This window comes from Patiria miniata, unplaced genomic scaffold (genome assembly GCF_015706575.1).
Source record: "Patiria miniata isolate m_02_andy unplaced genomic scaffold, ASM1570657v1 HiC_scaffold_1, whole genome shotgun sequence".
Classification (NCBI taxonomy): domain Eukaryota; kingdom Metazoa; phylum Echinodermata; class Asteroidea; order Valvatida; family Asterinidae; genus Patiria; species Patiria miniata.
In genome coordinates, this window is record NW_024037047.1 from 29924032 (window position 1) to 29938137 (window position 14106).

The 14106-nt window shown below is 39.6% G+C and overlaps 1 protein-coding gene across 1 annotated transcript; it reads left to right on the top strand.

Annotated features, from left to right (window-relative positions):
• The first annotated feature begins 533 nt into the window (after positions 1-533).
• Positions 534-7913, top strand: LOC119728283 (corrinoid adenosyltransferase-like). Its single transcript, XM_038200467.1, has 9 exons — positions 534-693; positions 2571-2620; positions 2951-3044; positions 4425-4482; positions 4912-4984; positions 5280-5377; positions 6587-6651; positions 7229-7288; positions 7459-7913. Exons 1-9 carry the CDS (start codon positions 551-553, stop codon positions 7559-7561), a joined length of 744 nt encoding a protein of 247 aa, XP_038056395.1. The 5' UTR covers positions 534-550; the 3' UTR covers positions 7562-7913.
• Positions 7914-14106: the final 6193 nt, after the last annotated feature.

A 14106-nucleotide genomic window follows, 5' to 3' on the forward strand; every position in this document is an offset into this window, starting at 1 on the left:
TTTTAGACTGATGGTGATTGATAACAGTCAACATAAAAAAATGGATTGTTGCTGATTTCATTGATAAATTCTACTTTCCCGGTCCCCAAATCAATAAGGACCTGTACTAATGAGTAATGATGTCACACAAATATGATTCGTCATATGTAAGGCCACGACATTCAATCATCAAATACCCAAGGTTTGCACCGCCTGCAGCCCCCCCCCCCCCCCCCCCCCCCCCCTCCCTTTGCCACTTACCAAAGCTTGGCCTCGATTCGATTCGGGATTCAACACTGATCCAGAATCATTGAGAAGTCTCATAGGTCCGAAGGAATAAATAAAATCAATTTGTATTTGTGTGGACAAAACACAATTGAGGAGTCTCCAATGAGAAACTAACAAGACTGTTGTATCAGATACACTGAATGAGTCAATATCGGAGGCGAATTAGAAGATCGAGGGCAAAAAAAATGCCAAGAGCCGAACTCAAAATGAAGACTAGGCTTGACAAACGACGTTCGCCAAGTGCTATTTATACGGACGGAGGCACGAGAGGTCGCACTCCAACATGGCGGCGCCCATTAGCCGAAGTCTTGCTCGAAGAGTCGGAATAGTTTCAAAGCATTTTTTGTGCTTAGTGCCATCGTCAACAAGATGCTGTTGTCCTGCACTTATTGCTGAGCTGTCGGTGAATAGGCTGATGTGTTGCAGGTGATTGTTGGTTTACATTAAGAGACTTAGACTTAGAGAAAAAAAAATTGGCCTAGCTTAGCCCATAAATGTGGCCTATTTACTGGACTGCCTCCGTAAACATAGGCCACACGTCCACATGTACAAAAAACGTGTCGACTTTGCCAAATTTTGATTTTCACATTTAGGCTTAGTTTTTAGGATTTTTTTTGCTTTAGAAGCATACTCACCCACTTTATAGGCTAGTCAGAAAGTGCTGCCTTTTTCAGATGTCTAATTTTTGTGAAATTTCATGTTGAAATTTTGATACGCAAACGTGTAAAAATGAATCTGGAAATTTCACGAAAAATATACATCTGAAAAAGGCAGCACTTTCTGATTAGCCTATGAAGAGGGTGAGTATGCTTCTAAAGCAAAAAAATCCTACAAACTAAGCCTAAATGTGAAAATCAAAATTTGGCAAAGTCGACACGTTTTTTGTACATGTGGACGTGTGGCCTATGTTTACGGAGGCAGTCTAGTAAATAGGCCACATTTATGGGGCTAGGCCTAGCTATGCACGATCGTCATGGCTAGCGCTCATGCAGTTTCTTCTACTGAAGTGTCTCGTGAAGTGTAGTGTAGGGCCCCTAGCCCCTGTTTTGTTTTGATCAAATTAATAGAGTCACAAATATTTTGTATTGCTCAAAAATCACCTTTACAGTCAAAAGCAGAGTTTTCTCAATTCTAATGACACCCGTTTTGCAATTTTGAACAATTCTTCGGGTAAAAATCATGATTTTCGTGCGCGGTACATTTGTGCCTTGCGATTTAGCGCACCGTGCGTGCTCACGGTACTTTGCGCACTGCATAATACTAGCCGTAGCCTTGTTGCCATTTTGTGATTTGGACAATTAACGACGTTCGGTTGAATGGACATACGTATCATGTACAATACGTGTGGGCGTGTACATAATTACACGTATAATGTACACCGTATACAACTTACAAGACCAGATTTTGCAGGGTTTTTTGGTGACACATCTCGTTCGCATAGTGTAAGTGTAAGGAAGAATTACTTTTTTTAGAAAAAAAAATTATTTTATACATCTAAATTCTTAATTATAATTTTAATTCTAAAACAAATCAACCCCTTTATTTATTCATTTTTATTTTGCCGATAAAAACATACATGTAGGCCTACATGCTACATTGTACGTACGTGCGTTGGAGTTATTAAACTGCGAACAACTGAATGTCGCTAATTGTCCAATCACAAAATGGCAACAAGGCTACGGTTATTGCGCAGTCATCGCTCGGTGGTCACCATCTTTATTTTTGGGTTGCGTGTTGTCGCCATGCTGCCATCGTCAATTTACTCCCAAATTTCCCTCAAAAAATCAAAATCCTGCCCTCTACCTATGCAAACCTATTCATTGAGAATGTCGCCAACTAGTTTGGTCGGTCTCTTAATAGGACCGGGCCCTACACTACATGATCGCCAACATTTGGAGATGGTCGGGCGATAGTAGGGTCCTAGGATCATAAAGTACACATTACCAATAATATTTTTGGACCATTTTCACTAATAGTCCTAGCCCCTAGCCCCATAATGTGGCCTACAAAAATACTCGACTACCTCCATAAATAAAGGCCACACTATCGGATTTACTCACAATGGCTGCACTTGTTACCAAATTTATTTTCACATTCTGACTGCGTACAAACACTCACCGTGTCAATAAGAAATAAAAAATGATACGCAAGTGTTCAACTCTCCAGTTTTCGTGTTATTTCCAGATCCTTTTTGGCATCCGTTTGTGTGTAACTCAATTGCACCATGATAATGAATAATAATACTGAGCTGCCCAATATTATAATTCTGCCTATCTTTTTTTTTTTTTTAATTCTGTGTTCAGCACTCAAGAAGTCAAACTTCCTAAGATCTACACAAGAACTGGAGACAAAGGTAACTATTTTTAATAGTATAGGCTATCGCTCAAACTTGGCGAGACCATTTGGTGTCATCTTCAGTGATGAACAATTGGTTGTTTTTATCTCGACCAAATGATTTACATGTACCGGTACTTCGTTTCATGTGGGAAAAACTCTTTCTGAAAGTTGTCCTCGTTTATATTTAAAACAAGGTACATCCGATACTTTGTCATAAACCAATCTATTATTTGGTATTTTGATTAGTATATCATATTTCCAAAGGCCCTCGTGCCTGCATTCTATCAAATTTGTTTGCAAGAGAATTATTTTTTGATTACTGTTCATTCATATTTTTTTTGTCCAGGAACTTCTGTAACCATTGCCGGTGATCGTCGGCCAAAAGATGACGAGATATTTGAAGCTCTAGGAGCCACTGATGAACTTTCATCTGCCATCGGGTAAAAGCTCCAGACTTGAACAATTTAGGTTGTGCACAAGTTTGTAATGCTTGAAATAAGGTAGCAGTTTTTGTGATCTGGCATCCTCAATTGCTTGGATGTAGAGTTTGAGAACAGCTAGTGCATCGATGGGCATTTACAACCCTCTGAGAAAGGGCTTTCATTTCAGTTTTACGCACAAATGACCCGCCCTGCACGAGCCAAATTATTGACTAGCAGCCAAGTTGATCAGGCATAATAATAATATAATAATAGCAGGCATTTATATTGTGCTTTTACGCCGCAACGGGATATCAAAGCGCTTTACAATTATTACTTTCCCTGTTTCAACAGGCAAACACTCCTGAAAGCTTCTCAACTCCTTAGGGAGTATACACGGCCGGTAGGCAGCCATTTCGGCGCTCTTCGGCCGTAATCAACCTCTCACAGTAACCAACTCTGCCCTCACAGGTACCCATTTACTCCTGGGTGGAGAGAAGCATTGAGTGACGATGCGCCTTGACCAAGGGCACGCGCATCATAACCCAGGGCTGGACTCGAACCCACAACCTGCAGAATTACCCGCAGACCACAAATTCAATGCTCCAGACCACTAGGCAACAGCACTACACACGACACATCTAATGTATGAGATTCTGCCTGTATAAACAGGAGTTCCTGTTTTTTTGTTGCCCAAATTTTTAAAATTAATTTTGAGCCTGTTTTGGGGATTTTTTTGGCCTGATATCACATCATTTTTTCCTGTTTTTGCACAAGTTTCCTGTTTGATCATTGAAATTCATTCTCATGCCTGTTTAATTTTGTGAAGAAATAATTCAATAGATAAACATCAGTGGATTTTTTTGATTAGATGTCTCATTCAAAGTGAATAACCTTTACATTTCTTGATTGGAAAATCAATTCTATTTTTCGAGGTGAAACTCGAAAATTGCACGGGGAACGCATCTGTAAAATCTACATTGTTAGTTTGTGTCCAACAAATGCCCCCCTGCTATTTAAGCAGTCATAGACACTCAAAATTCACTTCCACTTCCCCTGCTAAACTTTCAACAAAGGCTAGTCACCAGCAGTCAGATCATATGTCAAGCAAGCACTGTGACGAGTCAAACTGGGTCAACAGACAAAGCAGGCAAGTTGTGGTCACAGCTGTTTTATCACTCTCCCGGAGTCAAAGCATAGCTGTATCAAGTTACTTAAGCAGTCCAAGGCAGTCAATCCTGCTTTATGTGAGCTGGGCATTCTTAAGGGTTGAAAACTGTCACTTGATTGATTTTGACTGCAAGGACAACTTGGCACAGACTGCATTTTTTTTTACATAGGAGGGTTAATGAACAACAAATTGCACTCTTTAATACAGTTTTCTGTCTTTGTTTGCGATAGGCTCGCCAGGGAGTTCTGTGCTGATGGCAAGCTTTCCTTTGATCAACAGCTTCATGAGGTTGGTTGGTTTGTCTGAGTTTGTTCTGGACAAAGAAAAAACTCCTTGTCTAGGATATGAACATTCTGGAAAACTCCACTGGTGGTAGCAACCACTCAAATAATAAAAATGACAATTTGGGCAACCACTAACGTACGGCTGGACATTTGAGTAGGTAGAGTTCGTAGGGCCCAATTTTATATTGCTGTTTAGCACAGAAATTTGATGAAGTAAAAAAATTGCTTTGCAAAAAAACAAGAGCTACAACAAGAATTTCTTCCAAATGGGTCATGCACTGAAAAGAGTTTATATTGCTCAAGACTGATTTCAAGCTGATTTTTCTTAGCAAGTGAATTTGAGGGTAGGGTAGCAAGTTGCGACTTACTACCCTTTTTTGTGGAGCTGGTCACATATAAGTTGTTATATTAATTTTTTATTTTGCCTGTTTAGATTCAGTGTCTCTTGCTAGATGCTGGCTCCAACATAGCCACACCCAGAAGCCTGGCATCGCCCAATCAGCTCAGTAAGTTTGAATAATGAATAATAAATAGTCAATTTCTCACTTGTGCTTTGCTTTGTGTTAACTGAGTGTTGAGATTAGGGGTGTGCATCGGAACCAGGTACCCAAGTACCCGACCGCTAATGTCAGGAACCGGTTGCAGATTATTGGATTGCGTACCCGTAACCAACTTTACAAATTGCTGAGTAACTTCTTGGACAATTAATTGTGAATTTTTTGTTTTGTTTTTTAAAGGTCAATCCAGCCGTAAGTAGGCCTGTATATTAATCAAGGTTTTGTGGAACTTTTTTCACTTCAGATGTGATGGCATTTGATGGAGCGTGTGTAGAGACACTAGAGACATGGATTGATGAGTACACAAACCAGCTACCTCCGCTGAAAAACTTCATTCTACCAGTAAGTGTTACCAATCTGTTTTCCCAAATATTATTTCTCAAATCTGTTTGTTGCTCTTGTAATTTGTATGTAAACATTAGTGTATTACAGCAGTTTTAGTTTGCATACCTTTTCTAGTGTTAAATAGTAAAGTCTGTCACAAGTCAATATTTAAGGCCCATCAGGCCGGCATTTATCTCCGGTTTCATACTGAGTATACAGTGTTTATACCTCGGTGAAGGGCAAAACCTACTTTGATTTACATTACCCCGACGCAAAATTCCATCTTATGAATAGTTAATGCGGTACTCGCTGCTATGTACATCAGATTCGAACCAGCCAACCGATCCCGTTAGCTCGGTGGTTGAGTGGTAAGACGTTTGCACTAGAAAGCAGGAGGTCGTGGGTCGAGTCCCACCCGGGTGATTTTTTCCAACTTTCACTCGGGAGGTAACACACTGAGTATACAGTGTTTATACGTCGGTGAAGAGCAAAACCTAATTTGATTTACATCACCCCGACGCAAAATTCCATCTTATGAATAGTTAATGCGGTACTCGCTGCTATGTACATCAGATTCGAACCAGCCAACCGATCCCATTAGCTCGGTGGTTGAGTGGTAAGACGTTTGCACTAGAAAGCAGGAGGTCGTGGGTTCGAGTCTCACCCGAGTGATTTTTTCCAACTTTCACTCGGGAGGTAACACACTGAGTATACAGTGTTTATACGTCGGTGAAGGGCAAAAACCTAATTTGATTTGAACTCCGGTTTCACTGGCATGAAATGATTGAGAGTATTTCTATTCCCCCTGGATGGGATGCTAGTGCATCGCAGGTTACTCCCCAGCTAATGCCAGTACCTGTTTATACTCCTGGATGGAGAGAGGCAAGTGTGGGTGAAGTGGCTTGCCCAAGGACACAGCATATGGCCAGCAGCTGGATTCGAACCCCTGACCCTCTGATCATGAGTCACGATTCCTAGGCCCCCTGTTAAATTGGCAAGGCCAAATACAAGCTTTAATTTGTATGTGTTTCACAGGCATCCCGCTTGTTGCAGTTTAGTCAAGGCTGGCATGCAGTGCCAAAAACAAAGATTCGAAGAAGTAGCTTGTAGCAATTTTGACACACCTGTATTCACATTGATGTCTACTTGCATCCTATTGGTTGCTGCATCAAAATAAGCTATTTTGTGTTAGCCAATCAAGTTTCTTATATGTTTCTTTCATTGCAGTCTGGTGGTAAGGCCAGTGCATCGCTACACATTGCAAGATCTGTGTGTCGCAGGGCAGAGAGAAGGTACAGTGAAAACAATTCTGAAGTTCCAAAGAGCAGTCCCGTAAATTCAGACATACATGTCAGACACTTAAATGAACTGCTGTAGGAAAAGTGAATGTGATACATCACTAATATGTGACGTCTATTGAGAAGAAAACAATTACAGACCAAACTAAGGTACCACCACCTTAACCGCCTCGTACATGAGCATCATGTGGTCGGATGTACGTTGGATTTTACGGAATTGCCTCAAAGTTTTTACTGTCATCTTAGAAACAGGAGTACAAAACCGAATCAAAATCTTTGTTAACATTTTGATGTGTCTTTTTTTTGGAACACTTTGTTACTAAATTTAACATCACTCTTTTTTAATGAACGTCTCAGCAGAGATATTGTTGTAGAAGTCTTTAAATGATGAGTATTGTTTTATGTAAAGTGGACACTTGGAAAAATGGATAAATATAGTAAATTTGTTCTATTGTTAAATCAATTTCACCATTTTTTGGTACTATTGCTCTCAGAATTTTCCAACTAAACACAGCTGTTTCTATGATTTTATTGGAAAAGTTCTTTTACTTTTTTGTCTCATTTTTGCCAGGATTACTCCTTTGATGATAAAGAATGAAATCGAACCAAATGTGGGGAAATACTTGAACAGGTAAAGTAGTACATAAAATGTTGTGCACTCGCTTGGATATAGGCTGGTGAGTTCATGGGCAGCCTGTAAATTCCTTAGTTCAGTGAAGCCCCTCCCCCAAGCCATCACATTACCCCGCCTCTCAGATCTCCCCATCCTATCTTGCATGTATTCTTATCTTCTCGGTACAGGTTGAGTGATTATTTATTCACGTTGGCAAGATACGCCGCACAGTGCGAAGGCAAGCCAGAGACTGTATACAAGAAAGTGCGACCACGGCAACGAAAGAAATGATTTGGCTGGAGTATCCTGAAGTATTATCCGAGTGTCATAGTTCAATAATTACAGAGTTTCAAATATAGGGGTGGTTGTGGGGGGGGGGGCCTCCATATCTTTTAAACCCTCTCTCCTTGAGTCATGACAGATTTTTTGGGCGAATTTTGTTGTAAATGAGCAAGATTACACCCATGTATACAATTTTTATTTTGAATATACCAGTACATTTTGTGGGTGATGGTATTACCCTTTGACCACAGTGTCAAGTAACTTGGGCTATGAGTGCTGTTAGTCCGAAAATTTTGGACTCTCAATACTGTGTATGAGAGTCCCAAACCTTCAGGTATTGAAAACATGCAATACAAGAAAATAGACTGGCACCTGAAACAACCAGTCCAACAATCCCTTCAGTACTGCATCAATCAACCATGCCAAAAGAATTTAAGAAACATGTGGCATGAAGTGGGAACTAGTCTCAATTTGCTACACATTTCTCTATAGTCAAGCCACCAGACTATTGACACTGAATGAACAGGTCAGTCTTTTCAAATAGTTGTACCATGGTAGGACATGTACCAGTCTAGTATTTAGCCCCATTTTGAAATCACTTGACTTCCCTCTCATGTGCAAAATATTGAAGAAATGTCTCCTTTAAAAATCGAATTGAGTCTGCAAACTTGGTTGGTGAAATACTGAGGACATTTTCTTTGCCCCAGTGGAGTTTTTGGAGAAATTTGCTGGCTAAACTGTGAGTAAAGTGGGCCTGATTTAGTTTTGCACGTTTCAGAGCACTCCAGAGCCCTGTCTGGAGTGCTGTATGCTTATAGATGTCAGTGTCAGTATAGAGCTCAGTGCTGTCTGCAAGTTTACAGAAAAACTTTATAAGGACTTATTCATTAAGCTTGGGAGGAAAAACTGAATCAGAATTTAGTCACGGAGGAGGTACATTGTACCAAGCTCATGGAACGAACTAATGCAAGCAGTAATTGTTATCCTGTTACCTATTCTTGCATATTAATTTAACCCTGTGAAGTTATACATAGTAATAAGTATGTGTATATGCAATATACATTATCCAGCCTTACGGTTGCAAAGGCTGATTTGTAAGGCTTACGTAATACTTTATATTGAATGAAACAAGCGCAAAATACCATTACACCGACATTTCGATGTTCACAGGCAAAATCTTTGAAGATCAATTTCTCCTGTTTTGAAGACCGTATCTTCATGCCACTCTCGGAGTTTGTTTTCCTTATTATGATCCAAGTATGTGCTAAAAATCGTTTCGATATGTTCAGTAATTTTCATTAAAATTGGAAAAATAGGCTCATGGGTATGCCCATTTTTCAAAGCTGTAACAAATGGTGTTTGCAATATTTGTCAATTTTTTCAAGCCTCACTAATGTTAATCAGGTTCCTATCCATATTATGGTGTGCAGTGCAAAATTTGTACGACCCCCCCCCCCCCCCTTCATGACTTATTAATTAATGAATGTCAACCGTTTTGGCAGGCTTGCATTGTTCGATACTGAGACTTGCGCAAAGTCCACCGAGTCACGCTAATGATATTTAATGCTAATAACAAGCTAGTCACTGTTGCAGCCAAATTTGGCCGTGGTATAGACCATGTGTTGTTTTGCCCGGCACTGAGAAATCCGAGTCGAAAGTTACCTTGGTGATAGCACAAGGTGAAACACAAGTGTTTGCAACAACAGATTAAGCTGAAATTCGGAATATACTTAAATGATATTAGTGTTCAACTACTCGTGAAATAACATTTTGCAAGCATTCCTAGAAACTGACATAAGTAAATAAATTTGGGGACCTTTTCAAACAATTTTTCAACGGCTTTAATACCAGCTTTACCAGTGACCTGTATTGACATTTCTGCATCAATAACGACAATTTTTTCACTGACATGAAGTTTGGGATTTCTTCTACTGTTATAATTTAACATTTCAATCATATTGAGCATATATTTTGGAAACAGAACATTTCAAATGCAATCAGTTCACTGCTCTGTCTGTGGCGTCCATGTACGTAATTGGATTAACTTTGCTTATCAGCGCAAGACAAAACGCTTGCGCCAGGACGGAACTGTTGGCATCAAGCACAAAATTCATGTTCAGGTCACAAAACAGCAATTTTTGCAACAGCGATTCCGCGGTATAGTAACAATCATGTGACTGTCCAGGAAGGTGTTTCAAACTGTGTATTTAAGTGAGATTTTTCTATCTAAAGGATTGTATATTGTAACGAGGGATGTTGGCAATAAGATACTGGATAGTCACTCCCAAAAATGAGTAGTTTCGTTTTACTTGTATGTTGTTTAACGTCCCCGAGAGCTCTGTTTGATCTTTTCTTTTGGCATTCCTATTTCAAAAATTCTCTGAGTCCTGTATTGTTCAACCAGGTTGTCTGTTCTCAATAAATTTCTTCCCCATGTTGATCAGCTATACCATAAAATCAGATTGATCTCGCCTGTCTGGAACACATCCTGTTGCGGCGCAGAGGTTGAATTTTCTCTACTTTTTGCGACTGTCAATTTTTTAGCCCCGACTGATGCCAATCATATGTTAAAATCGTCGCAGTTGCACTCAGGTCACAAATTGGTGACTGAAATGTTTGATCCTGAGAATTCAGTAGCCGACTGTTCTCTGTCATTGCAAGGTCACCTGAGGGGGGGGGGGGGGGGGGCTATTGTTGTACAATTTGCGCTCCAGTGCACACCTCGGAGTATTGAAACATATGAGGTTTCAGAAAGAAATATCGTACAAATACTGTTGAAATCACTCCAGAAGGGTGTCTGGGAGGGATTGATTCTTTATTTTTTCATAAGTTGTGTGACTACTGTAACAAAATTTGATTTTATAATGGTCCTAATTGCACCTTTAAACTATATAGAGAGCACTTTGGCCACAGTAATCCATAGCAGTCATGTATTACACCTGTTCTCAAGTCAGCTTAATGCCACAAAACTATTTCAGAGCTTACTTTGTTCAACTTAAGTCTTAACCTACTTTACACCACAATAGAATAGTATTTGGGTTGCAGTCAAACCACAGATGGAGCTCTCATGGCAGTCTTTATTGTTTACTCTCACAATACTGGGATATAAGTTCCTTGCCCCCATACCTCTGTACTTAGTGATTATGCAAATATCTCCCAGTACGAAAGACACACTGCATTAGTATGCCTAATCTTGAAATTCTTATGCATATTTTTACCCAGCACTATAAAACCCCTTTGAAAGCCCAGTAGGGTGTGGACTTGCGACTGGGGCATGGTGGTGGATGGTGGTGGATGGTGGTGTGCATTTTAGTTCCATATTTTCTAAGTTCCTGTACATGTATGGCTGAAGGTGGAAGCCTAGTTTAATTTGGCCTTCGTTTTTGTGCAAGACGCTGTGTTCTTTAATTTGCATCACCACCACCACCATTACCAGTGTTGAAGTCGAGACCGGATAGTCCGAGACCGAGACCAAGACCGAGACTTGAAGATTCGAGACCGAGACCGAGACCGAGACCAGCCCCTTCAAGGCGGACCGAGACCGAGACCAATATGGTCCGAGACCGAGACCGAGACCGAGACCGCTGATAATGAATAACAATAGTCGAAATAAAAAAAAACAAGACACGTTATTATAGTTGAAAAATGTAACCTTTCTATTCACAAAGAATACAGACCAAAATTTCGACCAGTGGCAGTGTTGAAAAATTGATACATGACACCTTACTTGAGCAAAAAGTAGTTACACTTAAGAAATATGGGCTTTGACATGTTGTCTACACCCAATCGTGACAAAAGTAAAAAGTTAAAGGTAGATGTTTCATCTGTTATAGGAACTCGGATCCTAAACTCCACAGTCACCACCTTGGTTTCAGCTATGACTTCTAACGGATATTTAAAGATGCAATTTAAATTTTACATTGCCTCTTTTTTCCTAAAATAAATTTAGGACTTAACTTCTAACAAGACTTGTGTACTTGATTTTAAAAAAATGGGAGCTAGAAAATGTTGAATTAATTTTTATATTTTTGTCATAGAATGTGGACTTGTACATGTAGACCCACAAGTCGCAAGGTGGTAGCCAGAATGTGCCAGATATGGATTTTTAATTTTTTTCTGAACGGGATTTTTAATTTTTGAGGAATAATGGGGTACTTTAAAATGAGCAGCCAGAAAATGGGGTCTCATCATACACTCTCATGGCAACAGTGAGTGGTAACTGGTAAGAGTGTGTGAGTTCAAAGCTGGAAAATCAGGTAGAAAAATTTACTTTTTCTTCAAAATACTGTCCCAAATTAAAGAGAACATTGTGTGGGGTCGAAAATATAACTAATTTGAAGCACCTCATTTATTATCAGAATACAAAATGCAAGTGATTACGCCCACAGGGGTGGGCTAAACTACACAATCCCCGAAAATGGTTGACCCTTATTGCATAAATTGTTACAAGTTTATACTTTGCTTTATGTGGCCGATTCAACAGATAAATGCCGAACTTGTTCCAAATCGTTCAGTGACTGGTACTGCTGCAGCTTTACATGTACTTTGGGGACTTTCCAACGTGCAGTCGAGTCCAAACCGACCGCGATATATAACAAGCTTGATCTACGGGCTAGTAAATGTTTTAAATAACAACGGTACTGAACGAAGTGAACACAAAGTAATCGATCGAGCTGTAAAAGCTACATATTGCCGGTCTCGACCCGAGACCAGCCAAAATATCGAGACCAAAGGGGACCGAGACCGAGACCAAGACCGAGACCACAGCTTCCGAGACCGAGACCGAGACCGGCAAAAAGTGGTCTCGAGACCGGTCTCGAGACCGAGACCGGTCTCGAGACCTACAACACTGACCATTACACCAAAGGGTTCAGTGGTCTGCATAGTCTTGTGAGTATGTTCCAATATTACCCCCCTTGCACCCAGTAGTTTTTACATGGCCTGGTTGTAGACTACGGTGTTGCATCGTAGTGATGCCAGTCTGAACTCTGCTCTGTCAGTAACTATTTCAATTCTATCATTTATATTTACATGCTCTCCCCTGGTTAATTATTTTGTAAGCGAAGAAGCGCTAATTAAATTGTCATTATTTCTATTTTCTGATATTGCATATACTTGTCCCTTTGTCGGTTATTTTGTGATCAACATCCATGTATTTTTGATTAATTAGTTAATCCCCCCAACTGACGGTTGGCCTCTTTGGGTCGCCGTTACAGTACTAAAGGGTGAAATAAAACTCCGGTTAAAAAAAATAAATTCATTAAACACTAATTTGTTGAAACAAGAACCTCCCATGCTTTATTCACTCAAAAATATAAACTTTACCATATGAAAGATAAACAGCGCTTAGTCACACCAAATGTAAAGTCATTTTTGAAGTGCTTGTATCCTACCCGGTGTACAAAATCTCTACCCACGTTTTATTTGAAAAAATACCAACAGTACATTTTTAAAATCTATATATGTAAACATGAATTGTAATAATAAAACTATGTTATTTTATAAAACACCTGAACAAACTATTTCTTTCTATAAAACACCCTGAAAACGTCTTAGTGATACTGTTACTATATGTTACTGTTGTTTAAAGATTGCAAAAATATCAGCCATATTGTCATAAACTTAACACATAAAGAGCACATGTGAGCCTAGTCCTAACATTACCTCTATCTCCAAGATAAAGAGTCGGAGCTTGAGATACTTGAGAACTAGGCCAATCAAACCACAGGGAAGTTCCAATCGTTACAGAATGACTACCAATGAAATGCCAGATGCTGTGAGGGTATTACCCATCCTCATTAATGAGGTCATGTCTCCAGTCTAATAGGACCTTGTTTACAAACAAATGTCACATGTCTAACTTGTGTTGGGAGAAGCTGCTACAACAACATTGGTTTTAGTATTTCATTAATGACTTGTGCGTAGTAGTTAAAATGTGCTATAAAACTTCACCCCTCGGTGAATTAGTTAAAATGTGCTGTAAAACTCCACCCCTCAGTGAAATAAAATAAACTTATCTGATTAAAAACACAATTAAAAGGCAGTTATACCGGCTGAAAGATTCTCAAAATCCACTTAATTTCATACTTCTGATGCTAGGCCTGACTTTCTAGAATCTAGTGATATTTTTGTTAAAAATATAGATCACGGCCTGCACACAACCTGTAGATTAAAAAGTTAATTTCATTCACCGCATCAAAGTTAACATCCAACAACCTATTTTTTTCTATCTACATTTCAATTGCAGCACGTATGTTCAAGGTGTCCAAACTGAAATGCCCCCAAATACAAAAATAATTGTGCGGTAAAGCTGTTAAAATGTGGCCTGGACAACTAAAGGGCCCTTCTCAATTCACATCCGGCACAACTTCCGAACAAGTTCCGGACATTGTATTGGGTATAAATTGCAGGATTCGGAACAACTTCCCCTGCAATCTTCCCGCAATGAAGTTATCAGTATTGGGGTGAGTCAAGCAGTTGCTAATGAAAATTTCCCCGGAACATGTCCGGAACAAATGCAGAGCTTCTTCCAGACAAAGTGAACGATTCTACCC